At 43.0% G+C, this 25,936-nt stretch overlaps 1 protein-coding gene across 1 annotated transcript in view; it reads left to right on the top strand.

Annotated features, from left to right (window-relative positions):
• The window catches only part of LOC129352199 (multiple epidermal growth factor-like domains protein 11), a 63,498-nt gene that overhangs the window by 9,054 nt on the left and 28,508 nt on the right, over positions 1-25,936 (top strand). Inside the window, exons 3-6 of the mRNA XM_055021062.1 lie at positions 11,626-11,749; positions 12,659-12,760; positions 16,228-16,328; positions 23,033-23,179. Of these exons, the coding sequence (XP_054877037.1) occupies positions 11,626-11,749; positions 12,659-12,760; positions 16,228-16,328; positions 23,033-23,179 (474 nt within the window). The remainder of the gene's footprint in view (positions 1-11,625; positions 11,750-12,658; positions 12,761-16,227; positions 16,329-23,032; positions 23,180-25,936) is intronic.

Below are 25,936 nucleotides of genomic sequence, written 5' to 3'. Positions count from 1 at the left end.
AAGCAGTTAGCCTAGCAGCAAAGCTACGCTAGCCTAAAGTAGCATCTCAGTGCTAACAGCTAACGCTAATGTTGACATCCTCAGTCCACATTTGTCCATGAATGATCAGGGAAGACCAGTCAATAAATTATTACTACAAATGATAATGTTGTTTTTAGATGTTTTTAATGATGAAATATCTGGAAACAAACTGTCCTGCACCAGACTGAAGACTTTATCACCCAGTTTGTGATAGAAAGAAAAATAATAAATCATGCAAATGGAAACAGTTGAGCCTGTTCTATTGATTTATTGCTTATCGATAGGTCTGATCAGCAGTTCCTGAAACCCTGGATCTGAAGGCTGAAGAAACCAGTGAGATTAAAAACTATAAATCTATCTGTTGTTGAGCTCTGATCTTGATTTATGCAATAATTTGTCAGCAGAAAATGTTTTAAAATTGAAAATATTGCAGATAGTTAATAATGCTGCTAATATAAATGCCGTTTTTCTGCAGCCTTTCTGTAAAACATGATGTCTAAATTTAGACTCGCTGAGATCAAACCAGGAGCATTAAATCAGACCCGGTTCCGGTCCGGCCCGTTCTGCGGTAATCGGCAGTAAATCGGGTCGGATTCCCTCCTGATCAGCAGCAGTTTGATGCAGAGCGACGATCGGTTCTGACAGGCGTGAATCATGCTGACATCACAGGTTGCATCACGCCGCTCCGGCTGACGCCTCCCCGTCTCTGGGCGCCGGTTCTGGTCGGAATAGCAAACAAATAAAAGAACCTGCGTTGACTCGGATTTCATCAGTTGGAGTCAGCTTTGTGTGGCGCCGTTTTGCTCTAAAAGGCCGCTTTGTTGGAAAGATCTGATGGTTCTGATCCAGTTCTGACCCAGTTCTGATCCATTGGTCCGGTTCCGCTCCAGTTTTGATCCGGTTCTGATCCAGACTCGCTGCTCTCATTATTCTGATCGATCAGGTTCCAGTTTGTGTATTAATTAACTCTGCGAGAGTTTTTGCAGTGCGCGGCATCGAACCGGCCGGCTGCAGAACCGGGTCAGCGCCTGCTGAGGCTGGCGACTCTAATCAGGGGATCTGATGGAGGCAGGAAGTGGAGTTAGCGCTGAGTGTTGGCAGCAGTTCACACTTAACAAAGAGCAGCGTAAATAATCAGAAATTTCTCCAACAATCCCAGTAATTGGTCCAACCTGTGAAGCTCCTTGTGAGCTGCGCTTCCTGCAGCTCCCCTCCTGCAGGCTGCGCTTTGTCTTCCTAATGTCTGTGCAGCGCTCCTGCTGCGTCCGATCGCCTGACATTTAATGAAACAAGCCGCTGAAAGCGTGTCGCATTTTTACTTCAATCCTATAGAGAGCAGGCGGTAATCACGGCACATTGTGTCGGCGCACAAAGTGCACGACAGGTTCTGTTTGGTTGAGTGTTAATTCAGGTCCTAAGTTCTGATTGGGCTCAGAAATCCTCATTTACTGCTGGAAACGGCAAAAAGCAGGAATAAAAATAGCAGATGCGTCTGGGTGATAATAAAGGAGGGTGTGACCAGATGGAGGATATTAAAGGTCTCTGGCCATGAATTCATAATGCAGCACAAACTTCTTCCTCCAGCAGGAAGAGAGCAAAACAAATATTTTATTTCTAATAATGATCAGGTCCGGATCGCCGCAGGAGCACACAAATGTGACGCATGCATGGCGCAACGGGAACGTTTCCACGTTTTAGAGAGAAACGGGAAGCAAACAGAAACATAAACCACACAAAACAACAAAAATCCCTCAAATTCAGCATCACATATATTCATCACTTTTCCAGCAGGTAGAACCCGAACCTAACCCTAAAACTTTAAAAGTGTTAAACTGTGAGATAATTGAGTCTTTTTATTTAAAACATCCAGTTTCTGTTTGAACTTCACGTTTAAACTGTTCTAACAGCCCAGACTTCCTGCTGATGTCACCTGTAAAAATATCACAACATGTAAATAAAAAGGAAAAACATAAAGACATTTAAATGAGGAAACTTTACAACAGAAAATAGAACCTTAGAAAACAAAACATTTTTTGCTTCATATTTTATTTAAACATCATTCAGATGACAGAGTTCTGCATGTTAATAAAAGTCTGAATTTCACATGGTTCTACAAAAAGCTTCACATTTCCACTGATTCCCACGTTTCACATGTTACCTATTAATAACTTATCATACGACACATTTTCCCACAGGAAGGCCTGCCTTCATGTTCAAAATAACATCTATATTTCACATGTAAGATTTTTGCATATTAAATACAAATAAAAATGAACAAATCTGTATTAAATGGAGGAACAAATGTGAATCAGATAAATGGTTGAAGATAATTTCAATATTTCTCATATGAAATTTTGTGCACATTAAATGCGTATAAAATGAATGAATCTTTATTTTACAGCTCGGTGTTCAACCAGATGAAGGTTTTTGCAGGTGAAAATGAGCCTGAAATCAGGAAACCGACGGAAAACAAACTGAACCAGAATCACAATTTTGGTGATGTTAGAAATGAATCAAACAGATTCTGTTTTAGAGTGCAGATGCGTCGCGGTTGGGCGAAAGCTTCAGGTTGAGGCTCAGCGATTCGTCCTTCCGACTGAATGAGGAATCATTCAGTCGCCGTGCGTGCGGCATCGCCGTGCGTGCGGCATCGCCGTGCGGCATCGCCGTGCAGCATCGCCGTGCAGCATCGCCGTGCGGCGTCGCTTCGTCTCCATGCCGCTGCTCCTTGCAGATGTTTTCCAGGTGCAGCATGAATGATGGGCCAGTTCTCCAGCAGCTGCCGGTTTGTTGGGAGGTTTTCCTGCCGCAGAACATTCAGCAGCTGCGGCTCTGTGCTGCAGCCATTTGTGGGATTGGTTCCTCTGTTGTGTAACATGTTTACATGGAGATGGATGCTTTTCAGCCGGGAAGAACTGCTTCCTCAGCGCTCTCCTTTGGAGCGTGTTCCTCCTAAAAAGCCTTTCACCGCTTTGTCCCTGACTCCAGCAGAGGAGGCTTTGTTTCCTTCACCGTACATTAGCCTGGATGACTCCAGGCCGCTTCCTCCCCCAGGGAAGGCCGCGCTGCTGTGTCTGGAGATGGAGTAGAAACTGAACATTTGATTAAAGCCAAAGAAAACATTTCCTGACATAAAGCTTCACCGATAGAGGCAGAATTTAAACACAGTCTGCTGCTGTATTTTCCTGCCTTTCATCCAGTTTTCTACAGCTGAAAACCTGGAACCGTCAGTGGAGAACCTGGAACCGTCAGTGGAGAACCTGGAACCGTCAGTGGAGAACCTGGAACCATCAGTGGAGAACCTGGAACCGTCAGTGGAAAACCTGGAACCGTCAGTGGAGAACCTGGAACCGTCTGTGGAGAACCTGGAACCATCAGTGGAGAACCTGGAACCATCAGTGGAGAACCTGGAACCATCAGTGGAGAACCTGGAACCGTCTGTGGAGAACCTGGAACCGTCAGTGGAGAACCTGGAACCGTCAGTGGAGAACCTGGAACCGTCAGTGGAGATCCTGGAACCGTCAGTGGAGAACCTGGAACCGTCTGTGGAGAACCTGGAACCGTCAGTGGAGAACCTGGAACCGTCAGTGGAGAACCTGGAACCGTCAGTGGAGAACCTGGAACCGTCAGTGGAGAACCTGGAACCGTCAGTGGAGAACCTGGAACCGTCAGTGGAAAACCTGGAACCGTCAGTGGAGAACCTGGAACCGTCAGTGGAGAACCTGGAACCGTCAGTGGAAAACCTGGAACCGTCAGTGGAGATCCTGGAACCGTCAGTGGAGATCCTGGAACCGTCAGTGGAGAACCTGGAACCGTCAGTGGAGAACCTGGAACCGTCAGTGGAGAACCTGGAACCGTGTGTGGAGATCCTGGAACCGTCAGTGGAGAACCTGGAACCGTCAGTGGAGAACCTGGAACCGTCAGTGGAGAACCTGGAACCGTCAGTGGAGATCCTGGAACCGTCAGTGGAGAACCTGGAACCGTCAGTGGAGAACCTGGAACCGTCAGTGGAGATCCTGGAACCGTCAGTGGAGAACCTGGAACCGTCAGTGGAGAACCTGGAACCGTCAGTGGAGAACCTGGAACCGTCAGTGGAGAACCTGGAACCGTCAGTGGAGATCCTGGAACCGTCAGTGGAGAACCTGGAACCGTCAGTGGAGAACCTGGAACCGTCAGTGGAGATCCTGGAACCGTCAGTGGAGAACCTGGAACCGTCAGTGGAGAACCTGGAACCATCAATGGAGAACCTGGAACCATCAGTGGAGAACCTGGAACCATCAGTGGAGAACCTGGAACCGTCAGTGGAGAACCTGGAACCGTCGGTGGAGAACCTGGAACCGTCAGTGGAGATCCTGGAACCGTCAGTGGAGAACCTGGAACCGTCAGTGGAGAACCTGGAACCGTCAGTGGAGAACCTGGAACCATCAGTGGAGAACCTGGTGGTTTTCAGGGTGTTTTCCTCCGGAGGGTCCGGCAGAATCGCTCCGATCAGAAGCTTCAACATTTCTTCCATTTCAGTTGCTGTGGTTTTCTGCTCTGCGTCAAACCAACCAATGTCCAGTGCAGGGCATTCTGGGTAAATTCAACCAAAGCTAACATGCTAGCCTAGCGCTAGCAGCAGAAATGGCTCCTGGTCTTCAGCCAAAGACTAAAGAGAAATCACTAAACTCTGACGCCTCCATCTTGTTTCATTTGGTGAAACAGGAAGTTGCTCTCAGTGTCTTCAGAGGTTTTAGTGTCGTTTCCTGCAGTGGTTGTTGGTGCAGCGCCCCCACAGGCCAGGGAGGGGAACAGGCTGGTTTGGGTCAGAACCACAGCAGCTGCCCGGTTCTGACCCGGTTCCAGGTTCTGATGCAGGGCATCGTTATTTCTGATTGATTTAAATTCACGTCTCTGGAGATTTTGGACTCCAGAGGACTAAATAAGCCTTCAGCTGCATCATTTGTTGTAAACGTGCTGTTTTCTCTCCCACTGTTTGGTTTGGTTTTCTCAGAGTTTTCCAGGGTTTTCCAGGGTTTTCCAGGGTTTTCCGGCTCTGCTGCATCCCGGTTGCGACATTTTGCTCCATGTTTCCTGAACTTCTCCTTAAAGCCTCGCGGCTCATTACAGATGCAGCAGCGGATTGGAGAAAGTTCTCATTTCGGACTTTATGTGGCCTGTGGAGATTTCTTGGCTGTTGTGTGGCCTGCTTAGCAAGTTTAATAAGAGCTAATATTTGAAAACCATTTGCAGTGAGATGCAAGGAGCCGCGGATCAATAAAGGCAGCGTGCCTTAAAGATAGAGGGGACTGCAGGAATCCATTTATCGAGCCGCTCCACGCCGTCGATAGCATCCTTCCATCCTCAGCTCCTCCGTCCAGAGGCGGCCATTGATCAGCTGGATGAAGAGTGAACGGCCGGATTAGGGTAATTTCACAGCTTGGTGCGTTGCCAGGCCGACAGCAGCTCTTAAAGGCGCAGCGCATGAAAAGGTCAACGCGTTCAGACGCCATCAGAGGACTGGTTGGACTGGTTGGACTGGTGATGCTGGTTGGACTGGTTGGACTGGTGATGCTGGTTCTCGGAGTCATCTATCTATCCTTCCATCCATCCCTGATCTGTAAAAGGAGACGAAACAGCCCACAGCATCACAGATCCTCTGCCGTACTCTCATCTGACCAGAGCTCAGCATTGCAGGCATGTTGTGATGGTAGAGCTGATAGAATCAGCATCTTGTTGTCATGCAGACCTGATCTTCTCCTTTCTTTCCTGTTTTGAAGAGCGGCTAATAGACGCGGGACGTTGGGTCGTTTAACCAGGAAGACGTCGTTCACTAATTGAACTTCCTGGTTTCAGGCTCAGATCGGAAACGTTCGGCTGTATTTAAAGACGATTCGTTTCTTTCCAGTGATGCAGACAAATCAGGAAGTCAGGTTTTTCTCCAACAGGAAGTGGAGTGGTAGTTTGGTCGGCGTGTCTGAACAGGAGCGCAGCGTTTCTGCCTGGACACGCGGCAGGTTGATGGACTCGTCTGCAAACTCGCCGTGTTTCCTGACTGCTTGTTTATATCTGCAGCTTGAAACTGGTGAGAAATGAAAACAAACCTTCCAGGAAAGTTGTGGAGTCCAGGATTATTCATGTCGAGCGCGAAAAAACCCAGAAAATCTTTGATGGAAATCACAGTTTGTGGTGCAACATGAAGAAAGTTCCTGAGTTCAAAATAGAAATATTTATCCTGAAGTCATAAAAATTTATAAAGACAACCAGAAACTTTCTGTCAACATGTGAAATAATGTGCAGATTAATGGGTGGTTGATTTCTGTCTGGTCAGCTGGACGCCATGTTGGATGTTCTGCTTGTTTTCATCCAGATTTTATTTTAGTTAATATGAAATTAATTTGTAATAAAACGAATGTGTCTGACAGTTCAGGACGTTTAAAGGATGGATAAATAAATTACATGAAATCAATGATTGATAAATGTGTTCAGGGTCAGAAGTTTACATACAGCAGTTCTGGAGTTCTGGTCCGTTCTGACAGAACCGGGTTTGGTTTCCTGAAGCCGCTCTGCAAAACATCAAAATTATCCAGGTGATTTTTTAAATCTAGTTTCTGGTTCAAATATCTTATTTCAATTAAATAAAGGCAATTAATCAAAAACTCGCAGCTTAATTTAAAGCATTTGTTCTTTAAACTTGATGAAACGTTTCAGTTCCACTAACAGATTATTTCATTCATTACATCATATTTTTCCATGTTACAAGTTAAATAATCTTCCAGTGAAACTTTTTTTAATCAATATTAAGGAATTATTGACGTAAAACAAGCTCCAGTTTTTTGTTAATGTCTGGTTAATGTTGCTCTCCTTTACTTTGACTGGGCCACAGTGCAGCAGCTGCCCCTGGGGGCCGCCAGCCCGCCCGCCTGCGCCGCGGCGGCGGCGGAGCGTCGATGACATTGAGCGGTCTCTGTCAGCGCGCTGTCGCTGTCCATCAGCGCCGCGCCGCGTTGCTCGCCTGGGAGCGTTCAGGTCGATGGAGGCGCATATTAAATTTATTACAAAATTACTGTCAGAAATGAAACTGAAAAACTTCTCAATCAAAGAGTTTGTTTTGAAAGTATTTTCAGATACTTTCATCTAAAGTCAGTTTGCCATTTTTTCTGACTTTATATTTTCAGATATTTTAACATTTTTAAGTTTTTCAGATTTTATTTTCCAATTTAGTTTCAAATGATTCTTTTTAGGATTTTAGTTTTCAAATTATGTTTTCAGATTTTATATTTTCAAGTTTTCAGATTTTATTTTTTTCAACATTACATATTCAAAGTATTTTGTCAGATTTTATAGTTTCATTTTTCAAATGTAATTATTTCTAATAACTCAAAGGTTTTATTTTTCCACACATAAATTCTTTTAACCATAAAAAGTAAAATTCAAAGACAATTCAAGAGTCAATAAATCTGAAAGAAGAATGTTTTGAAGAAAAATCTCGTAAATGATGTGAGTTCACTGTAAATATGTTGTCGTGTCCCGGGTCCTGCAGGCGCTAAGTGGACGCCTGTCTGGCCCAGACCTCCAGCTGGGATCCGGTTTGACCAACAATAATCCGGTTTTTATTGACTTCCTGTCGCTGTGAGTTGCTGCTTATGAAGAGCAGCAGCAAAACGAGTTTTTATTTCTCCATTTACTGTTATAAACAGCAGACTGTAATAAATGAGATCAGAGCCGTGTTGGCAGCAGCAAAACTCCAGACCAGCAGAGTCTGGCAGCCGGAAAACAGAACCGGGTCACAACCCAGGTTCTGGTTGCTGCTTGACAGACTGAAAGAAAACCTCCAGCTGATGAGACGAATGAAGCATGGCTAACAGACAGGCTAGGCTAACAGCAGCTAGCTTCTGAAAGTCTTTCAGGATGGATCTGAAATGTGTGGCTGCAACTAAAATGATCCATAATGGAAAAATAAAACCAGCTGAGGAATTTATTCATTTGTTAACTTTAACTTCTGGAGAATTACTCCAGTTCTGAAGAACTTTGGATCCATCAGAACTCAGTCTGACATAATGCTGCTCAACTGGGAGGAAGAGGTCAGAGGTCAGGGAGGGAGGGATAAAGTGTCTGGTCTTCCAGAGGTGACTCTATAAAACCTGCCCATAGCGAGACATAGCTAGCAGTTAGCATTATAGCTAACAGTTAGCTGCTAACAGCAGCTGTTTAAGATTCATTTGAAATGCTGTGACACATTCAGACTAGAAATGTTTTCAGGAGAAGCTGAACTGGATCATTGGAACAGAACCGCTGTCGCCGGATTCTTCCTGAGATCCAACAGGAAGTCGGTCAGACTGAATCTACGTAGCTGAACGTAGACAACAACTTCAGTACTCCACAGGCTACTTGTTAACAAGCTTAATGTTCTGTATTGTTATTAGCTAGTGGTCATTTAGCTAACATTAGCTAGTGATCTTTTAGCTAACATTAGCTAGTGATCTTTTAGCTAGCATTAGCTAATGATCTTTTAGCTAGCATTAGCTACTGATCCTTTAGCTAACATTAGCTAATCATCTTTTAGCCAACAGTAGCTAGTGATCCTTTGGCTAACAGTAGCTAGTGATCCTTTGGCTAACAGTAGCTAGTGATCCTTTAGCTAACATTACCTCCATCCAACCGTATCACTGAACTCAGTTGGTTAGTTTGGGGTAAAAACTGTTCAAGGTTCTTAGTGTTTTGCTGTATGATTCTAACATCTGTGCAGCAGCAGCAGGTGTGAACCCAGTGCGAGCGTCGTAGCGTTTAAAGGCGGCTCAGAAAAACAGGTGCCTCCAATGCCCCCCAATCCCCCCAATGCCTCCATTGCCCCCCAATACCCCCCAATGCCCTCCAATGCCCCCCAATGCCTCCAATGCCCCCCAATGCCCTGCTATGCCCCCAAATGCCTCCAATGCCCCCCAGTGCCCTCCAATGCCCCCAAATGCCTCCAATGCCCCCCAAATGCCTCCAGTGCCCCCAATGCCCTCCAATGCCCCCCAAATGCCTCCAATGGCCCCCGATGCCCTTCAATGCCTCCAGGCTTGAAGTCAGCAGCTAAACTCCTGGAGGTTCAGGCGCCCGGCAGAGTCTGTCTCCACAGCAGGACGGTTTTCTGGGTCCATATATTTCTCTTCTTCAGCCTCCAAAAGCTAAAGAAAAGCTCACAACATGAGAGAAACTGTAAATATCTTTAATTTGCTCCCGGCTGCTTGTTGGAGAGATGGCTTCCTGCTCTGGTTCGTCATCCTGCAGCTGATCTGTGATGGATGAGAATCTGTAGTTCTCTTGTTAAACATGGCCCTGTTGTTGGAGATAAAAAATGGCCGAGCTCAGGTAAAAACACAAGTGTCTGCTGCTGACTGAGAGTTTAATCATCCTCAATAATCTCTGCTGAATCTGGAGGTGGACGCTCCTACCTGTGGGAGCTGCTGGGAATTAATTAAGGAAGCAGTCCTCTGCAGTTTTCCTGTCCTTGGGTGATGAAGACGCTGCTGATAAAAGTTTGAAAATTTGCAGAATCCATAAAAAAACATTTAATCTGCGGGAATCAGCTCTGAATTACTGCTTATTAATATTTCTGAATGTTTTATTATCATAAAAAGCATCAAATGCAGGAATCTGGAGCAGATCGGTCACGTTCCATTTCGCTCAGCAGAACGTTCCAGATCCGGTTCTGTTTGTTTTCTATCTGAGTCTTTAGGGGAAATAAACTGAAATCCTGCAGGAATTTTCTGTGAATTTTCCAAACGCAGTAAAGAGAACATTAACGCCCCGCGTTCTTCTGCAGCCTCCTGATTAATAATGCATCGTTTTAATGTTCATTTTGCAAATAAAGTCCAGTCTTCCACATGCGTTTGTTTGAATGAACTGCTGCATTATTTGCTCCGTGATTCCAAGCGTTTGCTGTTTTTCTGTTAACAGGACAGCAGCGGCTCCCAGCTTCACCTCCAGCTGATGCAACGCCGTGGTAAACATGTCGCTGTCCCAACTTTTTCAGAAAATTTGCTGCCGGCATCAAATTTCTACTAAAAATCTCTTTAAATTTCCGTCTTTCTAGATTTCAGACTCCGTCTTTGTATCATTAAGTAAAGAGTTTGGGTTGTTATTATGATCGTGTTTCGTCATGCTGCAGCTGATTGGCTGCTCCAGCCGCGCCTCACCTGTCGGGGAACAGACAGCGGCAGTGTTTGCCTCGCGGCGGCGCTCCGGTTAATGATGGGAAGCTGGATGTCCAGCGCAGCTTCCTGTCACCGCTGCTTGATGTTTCCTGTCCGCCTGAAGGAAGGAAAACACACCTCCTGTATTTCCTCCTGAACCGCCCCGCTTCCCCGTGAAGGTGCATGAGGGAATCACTGCAGGCGGTGATGAAAGGAAAGATGAGCGGCTCTGTTTTTATGATTTTCATAAAGTTTCTGCTCGGATCCATTCTAGAGGATTCTTGTTTATTTTCCTTCTTTTCCCAGAACTGCAGCCTGTAATTCCAGCAATTTTCTGCTACACTTTCAGAAAATTGCTGGAATTACATTTTAAAATTCATGTTGCTTTCAATACAGCAGGGATATTTTTCTTTTTATGTAATTTGTAGTTTAGCTGTAAGCAGAATAGTTTTTCTTTTGGTCGATTTAAGAAACAAAATCAGCCTGAAAAGCAAAAGCAGAACTTTTACCTGTAAAATGTGTCGACTGTATGCGAGTCATTTGTAATCAATAAATCAATCAAATGTTTTCTAGTTTCTGGACGTTGCATTACTCTGACAGGAAAGAACAGAAAATGATTTAAACGGCCAGTACTGGGTAACATTAACTCTTTTTAATCTTTCCATTACGTCATAATTTTATTCATTAATAACAAACCTGCTCTGATTTTTCATGTTTGAGAAGTGATTTCGTCTCCCTGTCGACAGTCAGCTGTTGGATGACTTCCTGGAGACGGAGCTTCAGAAAGAGCGGGAGCTTTTAAAGAGACAATTGAAGAAAATTTACTGACTTAATCATTCAGAAACTATAATGGAGAATAGAAAAAGCTAAACAGACAGGAAATATGATCCAAACAGAACATAAGAATATCGGCTCAACACCAGGAGAGACAAAATAAATATAAAAGTAGATTTTTTTTATTTGCAGAATTAGGCAGTTTGGACTCGGTTGGGATTGTTTCTTCCTGGTTCTGGTGTCGTTTTACTTTATATCTTTGCAGCTTCTGGAGAAGGAGCCATCAGGAGGTCCTGATCAGCCAATCAGAAGCAATTACACAATGGAGTCGATTCTTTATTTACATCAGAAAGAGACAGAAACGTAAACAACGCGACTGGAGGTGAAATACGCTCTAAAGCCTGAGGCTGATTGACAGCCAAGTTTTCCGACATTTAAATCTCTGAGTTTCTAAGATCATCCAGGTGGGAGGAGCTTTGATGCCATCAGCACCTTCACAGGCTGATGGTTCTGGAGGCCATTTTGGCTAACATTCTAACATCTGGGATGTTTTGAAGGAAGTTAAAGAAACCCGCGCTCTGCTTCTGTCTCTATTAAACTTTATTTATTGTTGTATTAATACTACATGGTGTATGGTAAATTAACTTCCTGTCTGCACTGACCCCTGCAGGACGGAGGGAGGAGGACGATGGCGGTCGGCTTTTCTCCGCAGATCACTCTGCTGTGCCTCGGCTTCGTCTCTGGGGTTCGAACCCTCAACCCCGACGACCCAACGTGTGCAGCCGCTGGGAGAGGTCAGTTCTGATTTAGCGCCGGTTGGAACCGCCCCGCCGCTCTAATGGACTCCCCGCCACAAATCAGAGCCAGGGAGTTCTGCCAAAAGCCGGATGCAGAAGGGAAAAGGTTTACGGCGGGCGGAGGTGGGCAGATGGAGGCTGTAAATTCAAAATGGTGGCAGCGAGCTCAGACTTCTGGGAAAAAAAGAAAATCCCTGAACCAGTTCTGATGAGCTGCTGTGATCGATGGGAATTTTACAAATGGATATGAGCTGCAAACATGATTCCAGTTTTCTCTTCATGTTTCCCTCCCCAGTTGATCTGTTTAAAGAAACTTTAAGCCGTTTCCTTCTGAAGCTCCAGTTTCACTCAAACCCCTGGGAATGCTGGTCATTTTCAGATGGAAACCTTAAATACAGATCTCCAAAGCTTTTGCTATAATTACTTTATTATGAATTATTTTCTTTTTACTTGCTAAGCAACAAATTAGCTTCTATTTTAATGTAATAAGTTCAGAAAAAGTTGTGCAGTTTCATAGTCAAGATGTTCATTTTAGTTTAAGCCCCAGAAACAAAATAAGAACCATTTTTGAAAACCTTTAACTGGATTTATTTATTGGTTGTGACTGAGTCTGTTTTCAGACATTGAGCTTTCACTACATAACAGAATAAAGAAGAAGAAACTGTCTAGTCCAAGCCCATTAGAAGTAAAACATTGGTTTTGTTTCTAAAAGTTAATACTAGATATAAATTTGTAATTGAAAGTTTCATACAAAGAGAAACAGAAAAATTCTCTGTCTGTAGCTGTGCTGTTTAAACCTTCTCATCTGCATCCAAGGCCACTTAAAACTATTCACAGGGCCGCAAACGGCCCCGGTGCCGCACTTTGGACACCCCTGCTCTAACATGATTGGTTCTTCTTCTGCAGCTACGCAGTCACTGTGCAGGAATCCTACGCCCATCCCTTCGACCAGATCTACTACACCCGCTGCACCGACATCCTCAACTGGTTCAAATGCACCAAACACAGGTAGGAACACCACAACGTTCCCAACACTCCCAGTGTTCCCAACACTCCCAGTGTTCCCAACACTCCCAGTGTTCCCAACGATCCCAACACTCCCAGTGTTCCCAACACTCCCAGTGTTCCCAGTGTTCCCAACACTCCCAGTGTTCCCAACACTCAGTGTTCCCAATGTTCCCAACACTCCCAGTGTTCCCAATGTTCCCAATGCTCCCAGTGTTCCCAATGCTCCCAGTGTTCCCAATGTTCCCAACACTCCCAGTGTTCCCAACACTCAGTGTTCCCAATGTTCCCAACACTCCCAGTGTTCCCAATGTTCCCAATGCTCCCAGTGTTCCCAATGCTCCCAGTGTTCCCAATGTTCCCAATGCTCCCAGTGTTCCCAATGTTCCCAACACTCCCAGTGTTCCCAATGTTCCCAACACTCCCAGTGTTCCCAACACTCCCAGTGTTCCCAATGTTCCCAACACTCCCAGTGTTCCCAATGTTCCCAATGCTCCCATTGTTCCCAAGGTTCCCAATGCTCCCAGTGTTCCCAACACTCCCAGTGTTCCCAAGGTTCCCAACATTCCCAGTGTTCCCAATGTTCCCAATGCTCCCAGTGTTTCCAAGGTTCCCAATGCTCCCAGTGTTCCCAACACTCCCAGTGTTCCCAACGTTCCCAACACTCCCAGTGTTCCCAAGGTTCCCAACATTCCCAGTGTTCCCAAGGTTCCCAACATTCCCAGTGTTCCCAAAGTTCCCAACACCCCAGTGTTCCCAACGTTCCCACTGCTCCCAATACTCCCAAACAATCCAGAAAAACACAAGGGAGCATTTTTTGAACAATTCGGAGTACATGGTCTCTTCATGAAGACGAGCTAAATTTATATTTTTGCAGTCAAAAATACTTCAACTGTAAGTACTTTGTAGCCATTATGCTTGTAATACAAAAAAATTCAACAAATTTTGTTTCACCCAAATTTTTAATTTTAATTTTTTGTAAATGTACATTGAGTGTTGAATGTATGGACTAGAAAATACAATAAATCTGTAGAATAAAGTATTCTGCTTGTGGATGTCAAGACCGATCAAAATGGCAGAAAAAGAAATGTCGTTTCGGACATGTTTTTTTTGAGGATGTACAGGTCTCCATCTGGAGTCTCCATCTGGAGTCTCCATCTGGAGTCTCCATCTGGAGTCTCCATCTGGAGTCTCCATCTGGAGTCTCCATCTGGAGTCTCCATCTGGAGTCTCCATCTGGAGTCTCCATTTGAACAACACCTGATATACAAGCTTCAAATGTCTGTAACTCCTCAGTGCTTCAATTAGAGTCATTAACGAGGCTCTAATGAAAAATAATAACCAGAGGGATCCTCAGATAAACACAACATTACTCATAGTGGAAATTACTTAGAGTGATATTAATAAAATAGCATATCTGGGGGGCAGATTACTCCTCCATAACTCAAACCCCTGAACCCCGGAGAAGCAGCAAAAACATAAAACTCATAAATCTACAAAAGTCTCAAAAACATTCACATCTCCAAATATTTTATTACAACTAAAAATCCAGTTTGTTTTACTGGGATTTTTTGAGACAAACACAAAGAAAAGTTGTATCCAAACTTATTCTTTGAAAAATTCCTTTCATAAAAAAAGAAAAAAATCTGAAAAGTGTGGCAGTCTTTTATATTCTGTCTCCATAAAATACTTAATTCTTCACTGGCTGTTTTTGACCCACAGGAAGTCGGCAGCTGATGTTGGGGTTCTGATGGAGCGTCTTTATTTTATCCAGGTTTTCTGTCAATGTGTAGTTTTTAATGTCACGTTTCTATTTGCTGGTTAACATGAGTAGAAAACGGAGCAGAGTTCATCCGACCTCAAGCGCAGCACTTCAGGCCTCATCATGGACACTGAGAGTTTCTGTTGAAAACACTCTTTCTTGTGATTGGAGACATTTTCAGAGAATGTTTGTGATCAAGCAGAACCCCAAGGTTTAAACACTGAAGCAGAGTAAAATAGAAATAATAAGAAAAGTGTTTCACAACGTGAGCAGAGCGAGGACAGATTTAACACGATGCATTTCAGTTTTCATCCCAGACTTTCCTGTCACCAGCGATTCTGCAGCTCTGCTGACGGTTTGTTTCAATGAATCTGTTTTAAATTGGATATTTAGCCTCTTCTGATGTAACCCAGAAAATATGAGTTTATCTCCAGAAAGCTGAGAATATTTCTGAGATCATTTTCACAGTTCATCTCACACACACAGACCCAACCAGCCTCATGAGACCAGTTACCCCAGCAGTCCCAGAGAGATCCCAGCATGCTGGGAGAACATTCCGACTCCTTGCAGAAAGACTGCAGGCCGGGATTCAAACCCACAACCTTTCAGCTGCAGGGCAGCACACATTAAATAAGCTCCAGTCCGAGTTAGCATCTCCTAGCGTCGCGTTTCCATCTGTTCATTTCTGCCCTGCTGCCTTTTGGACTCCGGCTTCGTTTCCATCCAAATGTAAAAGAAAACACAAATTTGTGGAGTTTCCAGTGCCTGGTTTGGAGCTGGTCGACCAGGCCATAAAATAGCTCCCAGGTGTTGATGCTAGCTAACACGGACCACACACATCAGGAAAGGTGACTGAGAAATGTTCAGCTTTGTTCCTCTGGTAAGGCAGAGACAAACTTCTCCTCTTTAGCTAAAACAATCATCTCAAGCAAATGCAGAAACATTTTGCAAAATTGAGAAGCTTATTTATAATTTTACAGTTTGGAACAAACTCTTCTGATGTTGTACTTCAAAATATGAATAAAAATGAAAATATGGCTTTAGACTGTGTTTGTTTGCTCCCTTCACTTCCATACTGAGCTGACCCATATTTAGTTAGCTTCATTTTAGCTAATATTGGTAACAAAATGTTTGTGTGTGTGTGTGTGTGTGTGTTTGTGTGTGTATGTGTGTGTGTGTGTGTGTGTGTGTGTGTGTGTTTGTGTGTGTGTGTTTGTGTGTGTGTGTGTTTGTGTGTGTGTGTTTGTGTGTGTATGTGTGTGTGGGGTGTGTGTGTTTGTGTGGTGTGTGTGTGTGTGTGTGTGTATGTGTGTGGGGGGTGTGTGTGTGTGTGTGTGTGTGTGTGTATGTGTGTGTGTGTGTGTGGGTGTGTGTGTGTGTGTTTGTGTGTGTGTTTGTGTGTGTGTGTGTGTGTGTGTGTGTTTGTGTGTGTGTTTGTGTGTGTGTTTTGTGTGTGTGTGTGTGTTTGTGTGTGTGTGTTTGTGTGTGTGTGTGTGTTTTGTGTGTGTGTGTGGGGGTGTGTGTGTGTGTGTGTGTTTGTGTGTGTGTGTGTGTGTGTGTGTGTGTGTGTGTGTGTGTGTGTGTGTGTGTGTGTCTGTGTGTGTGTGTGTGTGTGTGTGGTGTGTGTGTGTGTGTGTGTGTGTGTGTGTATGTGTGTGTGTGTGTGTGTGTGTGTGTGTGTGTGTGTGTGTGTGTGTGACCTGTGCAGGATCAGCTATAAGACGGCCTACAGGAGAGGCGTGAGGACGATGTACCGCAGACGCTCGCAGTGCTGCCCCGGGTTCTATGAGACCGGAGAACTCTGCGTCCGTAAGTCATTTAATGTACACTAAAATAGAAACTGGACGAAAACACAGTGAAGAGTTTTGAACCTACAGTATAGCAGCAACAATAAAGAGCTGAAACAGATTGAATGTGTTTGTTAGATGAGAAGAAGCTCCAGCAGCTGCAGAGTAAAACATCACAGGTTCCCAGATTAAACCTGCTGATGATGTTCAGTCGCTCTGGTTTTATTCATCTGCTGCCACTCTGACGAACCTGCTGGAGTCAGAATCTGACCGGATTCTGCTTCTGGGAAAAGCAGCAGGGAGTCAAACAGTTTGGGTTGCAGCTGAACTGGAAGCTGTGGTGCTGCGGACCAGATGATTCTGTGGTACCCGTCAGATTATCAGCTGTAATCCCGATGTGCGGTGAGATTAGCTCCAGCCTTGGTTTGTTTGAGACAGATGCCGCCTCAACATCTGCGGTGAAATCTGAAAAAAGAGATTTTTCTCAGCATTTAAGACTTTCTTCTGGTAAAATGATTGTAGAGCGTTCCTAATAATCTGTCAGCCACTCAGGAAGAAAGGCTGAAATTAGAGCCACTGTTTGAAAACAATTTCTGTCATTTGTAATTAAGTTTTTTAAAAAAGAAAGCAAGCAAAATTAATAAGTAAATTCAGATCTGAGCTTTTATCTCCATGCGACATCACCCTGCCTGACATGTGGAGCACGGCGGCGGAGGAGTCATGGGTGGGCTTTGCCGTCACTGTGTGGATGGCGATCAAGAGTTAAAGTGAGAAGCGTCACAGCAAAAACAAACACATCACAAAAACAAAAACCATCAGTTTCTCAGAAGAAAAATATTTTACTAATTAACCAGTTAAAGTTACTTCATGTTTCAAACTAACTTTCTTTTTATTGTGCTCTAAGAACTTTGGCTCAAAATTAAAATGAACCACAAACAGTAAGTAGAAATAATAACAAATGCAGGTTTTTAACAATTTTATGTTTATGTCATTATGTTGGAATCTATACTTAAAAACTATAAGAATATCTGCTTCCTCTTTTAGGATTATCTTCACTGACAAATGAAACGCCGGCTCTTTCCTAAAGTAGATATTTGTATAAGAAGTCGTGACATTTGCAGCGCTGAGCCAGTTTGTTTGGTAAAGTGGATCTTTAGGTTGCACATCTCTGATTTATTACAGTCACATTCATCCAACTAGAATGATTTCATAACTTGATTATTACTGATTAAAGGGAAATTAATATTTTTGCAAACACATTTTGTTTTAAAAACTATATAAAACTGACTTTACTTTTGGAGTCTGAATTACTTTCTACACAAATAAAACGAAAGAAATTATGAAATTTACAGAAATACGACAGAAAAACCCGGAGGAGAAATAAAAAATGATAGAAAATCCGTCCAGAGTTCGTCTTCATTCAGCTGCAGAAATCAATTATCCACTCTACATGGTAAACTCTATGGTTCAGAGCTGCTTTGTCCCTGAACAGAGGGGGACTGCCTGGGGGTCAGAGGTCAGCTGGGGGACATTGTGTCATTTTATTCAACATCTGCGGTAAACAATGACTTTCTTCTCCCTGGAGACTCTAGAGGAAAACCTTTGACTGCTTTGTTTGATGCTGTGACCTCCAGCTCTGATTGGCTGAGCGGCAGCTAGCAGCAGCTAGCGGCTCGCTAACGCAAGAGACTCCAGCTCTGATTGGCTGAGTGGCAGCTAGCGGCTCGCTAACGCAAGAGACTCCAGCTCTGATTGGCTGAGTGGCAGCTAGCGGCTCGCTAACGCAAGAGACTCCAGCTCTGATTGGCTGAGTGGCAGCTAGCGGCTCGCTAATGCTAGAGACTCCAGCTCTGATTGGCTGAGTGGCAGCTAGCGGCTCGCTAACGCTAGAGACTCCAGCTCTGATTGGCTGAATGGCAGCTAGCGGCTCGCTAACGGTAGAGACTCCAGCTCTGATTGGCTGAGTGGCAGCTAGCGGCTCGCTAACGCTAGAGACTCCAGCTCTGATTGGCTGAGTGGCAGCTAGCGGCTCGCTAACGCTAGAGACTCCAGCTCTGATTGGCTGAGTGGCAGCTAGCGGCTCGCTAGCGCTAGAGAGTCCAGCTCTGATTGGCTGAGCGGCAGCTAGCGGCTCGCTAACGCTAGAGACTCCAGCTCTGATTGGCTGAGTGGCAGCTAGCGGCTCGCTAACGCTAGAGACTCCAGCTCTGATTGGCTGAGCGGCAGCTAGTGGCTCGCTAACGCTAGAGACTCCAGCTCTGATTGGCTGAGTGGCAACTAGCGGCTCGCTAACGCTAGAGACTCCAGCTCTGATTGGCTGAGCGGCAGCTAGCGGCTCGCTAACGCTAGAGACTCCAGCTCTGATTGGCTGAGCGGCAGCTAGCGGCTCGCTAACGCTAGAGACTCCAGCTCTGATTGGCTGAGCGGCAGCTAGCGGCTCGCTAACGCTAGAGACTCCAGCTCTGATTGGCTGAGCGGCAGCTAGCGGCTCGCTAACGCTAGAGACTCCAGCTCTGATTGGCTGAGTGGCAACTAGCGGCTCGCTAACGGCAGCGACTCTTGCAGTGAATTTGCTGGTTGTTATGGAAACTGAGTGACATGTGAAGGTCAGTCATATTCCTGCTGTTTTTGGAGATCAGCAAATTTCTGACTTTTAGAATTTGTGAAATGTTGAATTTTTTAACCTTTAAAGTGACAGTTTGACTTCCATTATTTTTTCATTGTTATTCGTGCTCCATGCATGTTTGAGAAATCCCAGCCTCTGCTCCTTCAGACTAGCCAGCAGCATTTAGCAAGCAGCCAGTTGAGCTCCTGGAGCTGCTGCTCAAAGTGACTCCAGTAGAAACGTTGCTAAAGGGTTAATGGAGGAGCCATGTTTGGGATGATTGCCTGGAGGCGGAGCTTCAGAAACAGCAGGAGTTTTTAAAGAGACAGACGCACAATTTCAAATCAGGAAGTAATATTTATTTAAGTCAGATTTTATGTAGTTGTAGGAAACATAGTTGCTGATTGTGCTATAAAGTGGGATATGGAAAACACACAGTGCCCCTTTAAAACAAATAACTTTTTAAGTGATGGGATGTTTCGTCATGGAGGAAAATAAAAGAACTCAAACTGAACCGGGTTCTGGACGGCTCCTCCTGCAGGTGGCAGAACTTCAGGTGCGTCCTCGCTGATGTTCTACATCCTTGCATATTCAAGGGCGCCGGCGGCTGCTTCAGCACGCTGAGACAATGGCTGGAATTAAGCAGCGATTATTTCATTTGATATCTATTAATCTTGTTGGAGCCGTTGCTGATGTAATCCTGCGTGGAGCGCTTTCTGCTCGGGATGAAAGGAAGGAGCAGATGATTAACCTTTAAAGATTAATCATCTCTCCTCCAGGACGACCACAGCTCCTGCCTTTCTTATTAAAATCTGAGCGCGACACTGCGAGGTGTTTTATCGGCCTCATAAAATATGCTGGGCAGCAGAAAAATTTCAGCCTGAAGTTTATACACAGCGATGCTCCAGTTAAGTTTTACAGTGAAGGAAGCAGAACCTGCTGGACCTTCAGCATCAGAACTGGAGCTTCTGCTTCAGACTCGGATTCAGACCTGAACTTTAACTGTTCAGCCTTTAGCTCATTTACTGAAAGGTAAAACGCTTTTCTTGGAGTTAATGGTTTCACATTGAATTATTTCTTAATATTATTTACATAAATGAGTTTTGAAACCGATTTAAAATGAAACATGTTTGCATTTTTGGACCAGAACCGCATCCTGTCAGGTTCTTTTTGACGACCAGGAGCTTTGGTCCTGATTTAAACGATAAGAACATTTGAATTTTACAATTTGTTTGTAGGTTTTAGAATTAATTTCCATTAATTCAATAAATCAGGCAGCTTCACTGAACATGTTGCGCTGGTCTCTGAGCTTTTCTCTCATTAAAATGACTTCCATCTTTATTTTGCTGATATTACGACTTTATTAAAATATCTCAGTCTTTCAGAGATGCAGTCGGTTTTGATCCTGGTTTTCCTGAATGCGATTTGTAGGACTGAGTAAACTTTCCATTATTCACAGACTCAGTTTGAACAGAGAAGTCGTGAGCATGCTCAGTGTGACAAAAAGCCTCCGTCGTTCCGGAGTTCACAGAAATATAAATGTGATCACCAACATGTTTCTGCAGAGCGCTGCTGCCTGAGAAGAGAAATAAATCTGGAAGCGGCGACTTCGGCTCGCTGTCCGTTTGAAGGACGATGTGAAAAACCCGCAGGAATGGAAATACGAGCCGAAACAAACTCAACGCGCTGACAGCATTCATCACACACACAATAATAAAACAGTAACACAATGAAACGTTTGAAAGTGAGTCCATTCTGTGTGACTGGGAGGAAAAAAGGAGAGAAAACGGAGTAAAATTGACCTGAGTGGCTGAAGCTCTGTGAAATCCATCCTCACCTCCGTCTGCACCTGAACTCCTCACTGCAGCTCTTCACTTTCAGCAGAGCCACGTCCAAATAATTCAAGTTTTCATGAAGCTGTCATACTCACAGCGTTTGATCCTGCATGTCGAGTCAACTCGTTGGTTTATGTTTGCGAAAAGACGACAGCAGAGTGAAGATCTGTGACATGATGCAGTATTTAGATCATCCTCTCCACATGAGCTGGAGAAACCGAGACAAAGCTGCTTCTGCTTCCTAACTCCACTTAGCTTCATCTTAGGAAGGTTAAAGCTTCGCTTCTCCTGTGTCAACAGCTTCATGTGCATTTGTCTGCACACTAATTAAAAAGTGAGCTGGAACAGAGAGGAAGCTTAGGACAGCATCTAAAATTGCTTTTATCCATTTGACACCCAGAAAGCCTCAGTGCTACAGATTCCTGAAAATGTCTGAGTCCAGCTGACAAACAGAGAAACGGCTGTCTGCAGCTCCGCCGCGCCGAAAACACGCTGGAAAAAAACGTGTTAATTAGTCAACCCTGGGCTGCTGTGGAGGAGTCGCTCAAAGTTTTCCTGCTCTTTCCAACCCCGAATCCAAAAACTGAAGCAGCAACTTTAAATCGTTAAAGTTGGAAAAGTTTGAACACCGTCCGATAAAGTTCTCACAGCTTTTCTGACTGAAACACCGAGAGTCTGATCAATTACTAAACATTTTAGATCTGAGCTGCTTTACATATTTATGCTGAACCTGCTTCCATTCATTCATTCATTCATTCATTCATTTTAAGTTCTTTAAAGAGTAAAGTTGTTTGCGTGTCCAATTGGCCTGCTTGCTATTCTTCCTCATTTTTTTTCTTCGATGTGTAGATTTTTTTTTGTTTAAAATTCCTTGCAAATATTTTAAAGTAGCACTGAAGAATCAGTGATTTTTGTGTGCAAAAGAAAAAAATCACAAAAATAAGTGTAAAATTCTGGAAAGTAGAATCAATATTAGAGAAGAAAAAGAAAGAATGTCGCCACTGTAGCACAGCTATCTCCTGCAGGAAGTTGGAAAACAGCGACTTAAAAATATTTTTCAACATTAAACAAATGTTTAATGTCTAATAAGGGAGGTAAGGATGGATCCCTTCAGATTTTTGTGATTTTGTGATTTACACAAACTCAACAGATCTTTGCATTTTTCCACACTATTACATAATTGTGATTTTAATAGATATTTTTCGCAAACATGGTCAAAACCATTGGGTTTAGGTGATACTAACTGCACCCTGCAGGTGGCGGTATTTCTCAGCTTCAGTTTATTTCAGATTATCGTCAGTAACAACAAGTCGCATTTACCGTCAGATGCAAGTGGAAATATAATAAAATTTCTTGCAAATTTTTCTGGATTAATGCCTCAAAACCAAAACGTTTTGATTGAGAGAAATCACAAAAACCATTATGAAATCCTGGATTGACTGATTAATGTAGTAAGGATCTTCTATATCCTTACTACATGCATAAAATCCCTTTTATGTTGGAATAAAAGGGATTTTCACTTTGTCCAAAAATAAATGAACTGTTTTAAGGTCATGAACAGAATTTATTTCAAGTAAAAATGTATTTTTTCAGATGATTTCCATCTGGGGATGAATCTGTTCTTCTCCTCCTCCTCTGTGGAGTTTTTACTCTCCTCTCTTCTTCATGCTTCTCCAGGAGACGTCTTCTGCCTTATTATGAGATAAGAGCAGAGTCATAAAGCCACGTCCTGCTTTATTTCTGAGCGTGGCGTTGTTTGCTCTGAAGCGTCTGATTGCTCTCAGCTGTAAGGTCCTGTCATAATGAAATATGAAACCATCTCAGGGTGAGAAATGAGCGCCGGAGCTGCTTATCTGCCTGCTGTACAATGCAGATATCACTTCTTATCAGGAATGGGGAGATTTTAGAGCAGGTTGGTGAATAAATAAATAGTGAGATCAGTCAGAATGTAAGCTGTTGATAGATGAATCCCTGCCTTTCTAATGTTTTATGTAAAACTGGACCAGAGAGGAAAATCACAGCGGTTGTCAAGGAGCAGTAGGAGGTCAGAGGCTTTGTTTTTGTTCGTTGTCTCAAAATGTTTCTGACTTTAACCCTGAAACCGCATTTAACCTCCAGTTCGCAGATTTATTTATACAAAAAATCTAGTAATGGAAAAAAATTAAACATTTTTCATTAAAGATCGCAACAAAACTTTCCTTTAAAAGTTGGTTTGATGAGCTTCGAGCCCCCGGCGAGGTTCTCCAGGTCCAGATTGCTAATCCCGGTCGTCCTGTTTCTCCGCAGCGCTGTGTACGGAGGAGTGTGTCCACGGCCGCTGTGTTTCTCCGGATATCTGCCAGTGTGAGCCGGGCTGGGGGGGGGTGGATGCTCCAGCGGTGAGTATGCCTGCAACACAAAAACTCATCATGCTGGAGATGCTTGGTTTTTCTCGTAAATTTACTTCCATCATGGATGTGTGAATGTGTGAATATTCAGAGCAGATTTGCATTTAAAATGTGTCTTATTAAAGAATAGAAAGAGCGAACAAGTAGGAATAAATAGCTGTGCAACAGAGGAGGAAATGTGCTTGGTATTTATTTCAGCAAGTGCAGAAACAAGCAAACAAAATTCAGCTTTGAGAAAGTAAAGTGAAAGGTTTTTGGTAATAAATGATTTTTCTGAATATGATGTTGACCAGAACATAAACAGAATATTAATTTTAGGGTTGGGACTTTAACATGATTATTTCTATTGATTAATTACACAGATTTTTAACACAATTGATCAATTTTTGTTATTTACATGTGAATGTCCTGAGTCGTAACTCTGTACTTTTGTATTTCTGGTTTGTCCGTAAATCTGAGGCACAAATTGCATCCTCCAAAGTCAGCTGTGGACGACCGAGCTTCTAAACGATGATTGGACGCTGGAAGCCATTGTTGTGTGCTAAAAGCATGTCAGCAAAGCAATTCAAGCATAAAATAGCATCTCAATGCTAAACATGTAGCAGATAATGCTAATGTCAGAGTCCACATTTCTAAAGAAGCTCCATGAATGATCAGAGAAACTCTGGAAAGCTGAATGGCTGGAATAACAATCTCTAAATATCTCTGTTATTGAGCTCATATGTATATTTATTTAATAATTTAGAAGAAAATTATTGAATAATCTATCCCTTTAACCTCACTACGTCGGCCTTTCAGCTGATTTCATATTCACCAGCTTCTCTCAGCTCTGTTCTGTTTGAACACATTTTGATAAATTCAGCTTTAGTTTCAAACGTCTGTCTGCTGCTGATAAAACCCTCTGCAGGATTCAGACAGGAATCAACGTTTTATACGCAGCCCTTGATGGAGAAGTTGAAACCACCTTCAACCCCTGAAACAGACCAATCAGCAGCTTTGTGAAATGTTTTGTTTAGGCCACTTTGTGGCAAAATGTTGCTATTGATGTTATCTTAGAGCCGAATCAAGGCTGATTCGTCTCATTTCCTGTTTGTCCCCTCATTTCCTCTGCAGCTTTGGTTTAAATATGAGCTAAGAGTGTGTGTGTGTGTGTGTGTGTGTGTGTGTGTGTGTGTGTGTGTGTGTTGTGTGTGTGTGTGTGTGTGTGTGTGTGTGTGTGTGTGTGTGTGTGTTTGTTTATATGACTTTATGTGACCGGGTCCAGTATGTGTCTTCTGAGGACCAACGGACCTCATGGGCACAAAAGCAAAATCATAACGATTCTAAAGTGGCCATAGAAGAAATTTCAATCATATTCAAAGGCCATGTATAGCTCCTGTTTTTATTTTATTTAGAAGTTCTTCATTATCTCAACAGTCTCACTTTTTAGACATTTCAGTTTTTGCAATGTTTAGTTATTCAACAATGTAGAATGGCAGCATCAAATTACATCAATAACTAACAGTAAAGCAAACATATCAAACTGTCAACCACACCGTTCATCCAGGAAGTGTGAAGTACAAACCTTTTGTACTGCTTAACTTTCTAAAAAGAATTTTGAAAATGTGTATTTTTTGCAGCATTTTTGAAACGGCATCATAACTTTATTAATATATGACAATCCACCACATAAAACAAGTCACAATTTTCTGGGGTTTTTGGCAGCAGTGTTCTCAATCCGACTCATTGCGGTGCACAGTAGCATTGTCGCATGCCTTTTGCGATAACAAACTTAGCAGAATGACAAATTGGCACAGAAGTCCTTGTTGAGACCATTTTTATGTAATATAATGGTATGGGCATAATAATGCAAGAACACATTCTCAAATATCAATGAACTTTCAGTCCTAATGAATATTTAACACAGGAACAACAAAGAAAATGAATTATGAAGTCTTAAATTGTTCTTAAAAATGAGCGAGTTGAAGACTTTTGTAGACTTCTGAAGACTTTTCCAGTTTTTGATAGAACAGAAAAGAAAGAGAAAAACAATAAATTATGCAATGGAAATTATTGAGGTCATTTCAATTGATCATGCAATCAATTGATTTATTGCACATTAGACAGGGTTATATGTCTACTAATTGCTCTGTAGACTCCACCAAACAGAGTAAACTCCCCATCAGAGAATACCTTGCCATATCTTGTAATTTTGTGGAGTTTAGCAAAACTGGTCCTGACTGCTGCATCTCTGGAAGAGTGGAGCTTTTTAAAAATGTTGTTGCTGTCTTGGTTTCACTAGTTTTCCTCTGAAGCTCATCCTGCTCCGCATCAGTCAAATTCTTGTACTTCTTTCTTGTTCATCTCATGGTTGCGGGTGAAATTGTAATCTTTAACACTATTATATGTTCTCCACACTAAGCACAGCTGTACGCTCGATTTCAGCAGAGAAATAGAAAGGAATCTATGTCTTGTAGAAAACTCTGGATTTAGCTTTTTTTTCCTTTTTTAACATTAGTCATATTTAAATGCTAAACTAAGTTCTTCAAAGGTATTCAACACATTTGCTGAGGCATATCAGCAAATGGGGGTCTATTGCTTTCTTAATGAACAATTGTTATTATGAAAGCAATCGTGGCCATCAAAATAAAAGTCCTATCATTATATTTTGTGCATTTGTACAAAACAGAGGTTATCAATTGAGTTAATCTGAAGGTGATAGATCCCAACAATTAATTTATGAGCGACATTTTTCTTAAAAACCTGAGTTTTTCTTGTATTAAGGTCGACTGTCATTCCATAACATGAAGCAATTATCTTTATT

This window comes from Poeciliopsis prolifica, unplaced genomic scaffold (genome assembly GCF_027474105.1).
Source record: "Poeciliopsis prolifica strain line A6 unplaced genomic scaffold, Auburn_PproV2 SCAFFOLD073, whole genome shotgun sequence".
Classification (NCBI taxonomy): domain Eukaryota; kingdom Metazoa; phylum Chordata; class Actinopteri; order Cyprinodontiformes; family Poeciliidae; genus Poeciliopsis; species Poeciliopsis prolifica.
Note: the sequence above shows the minus strand (reverse complement) of the source record. Positions and strands in the feature narration are given on the sequence as shown.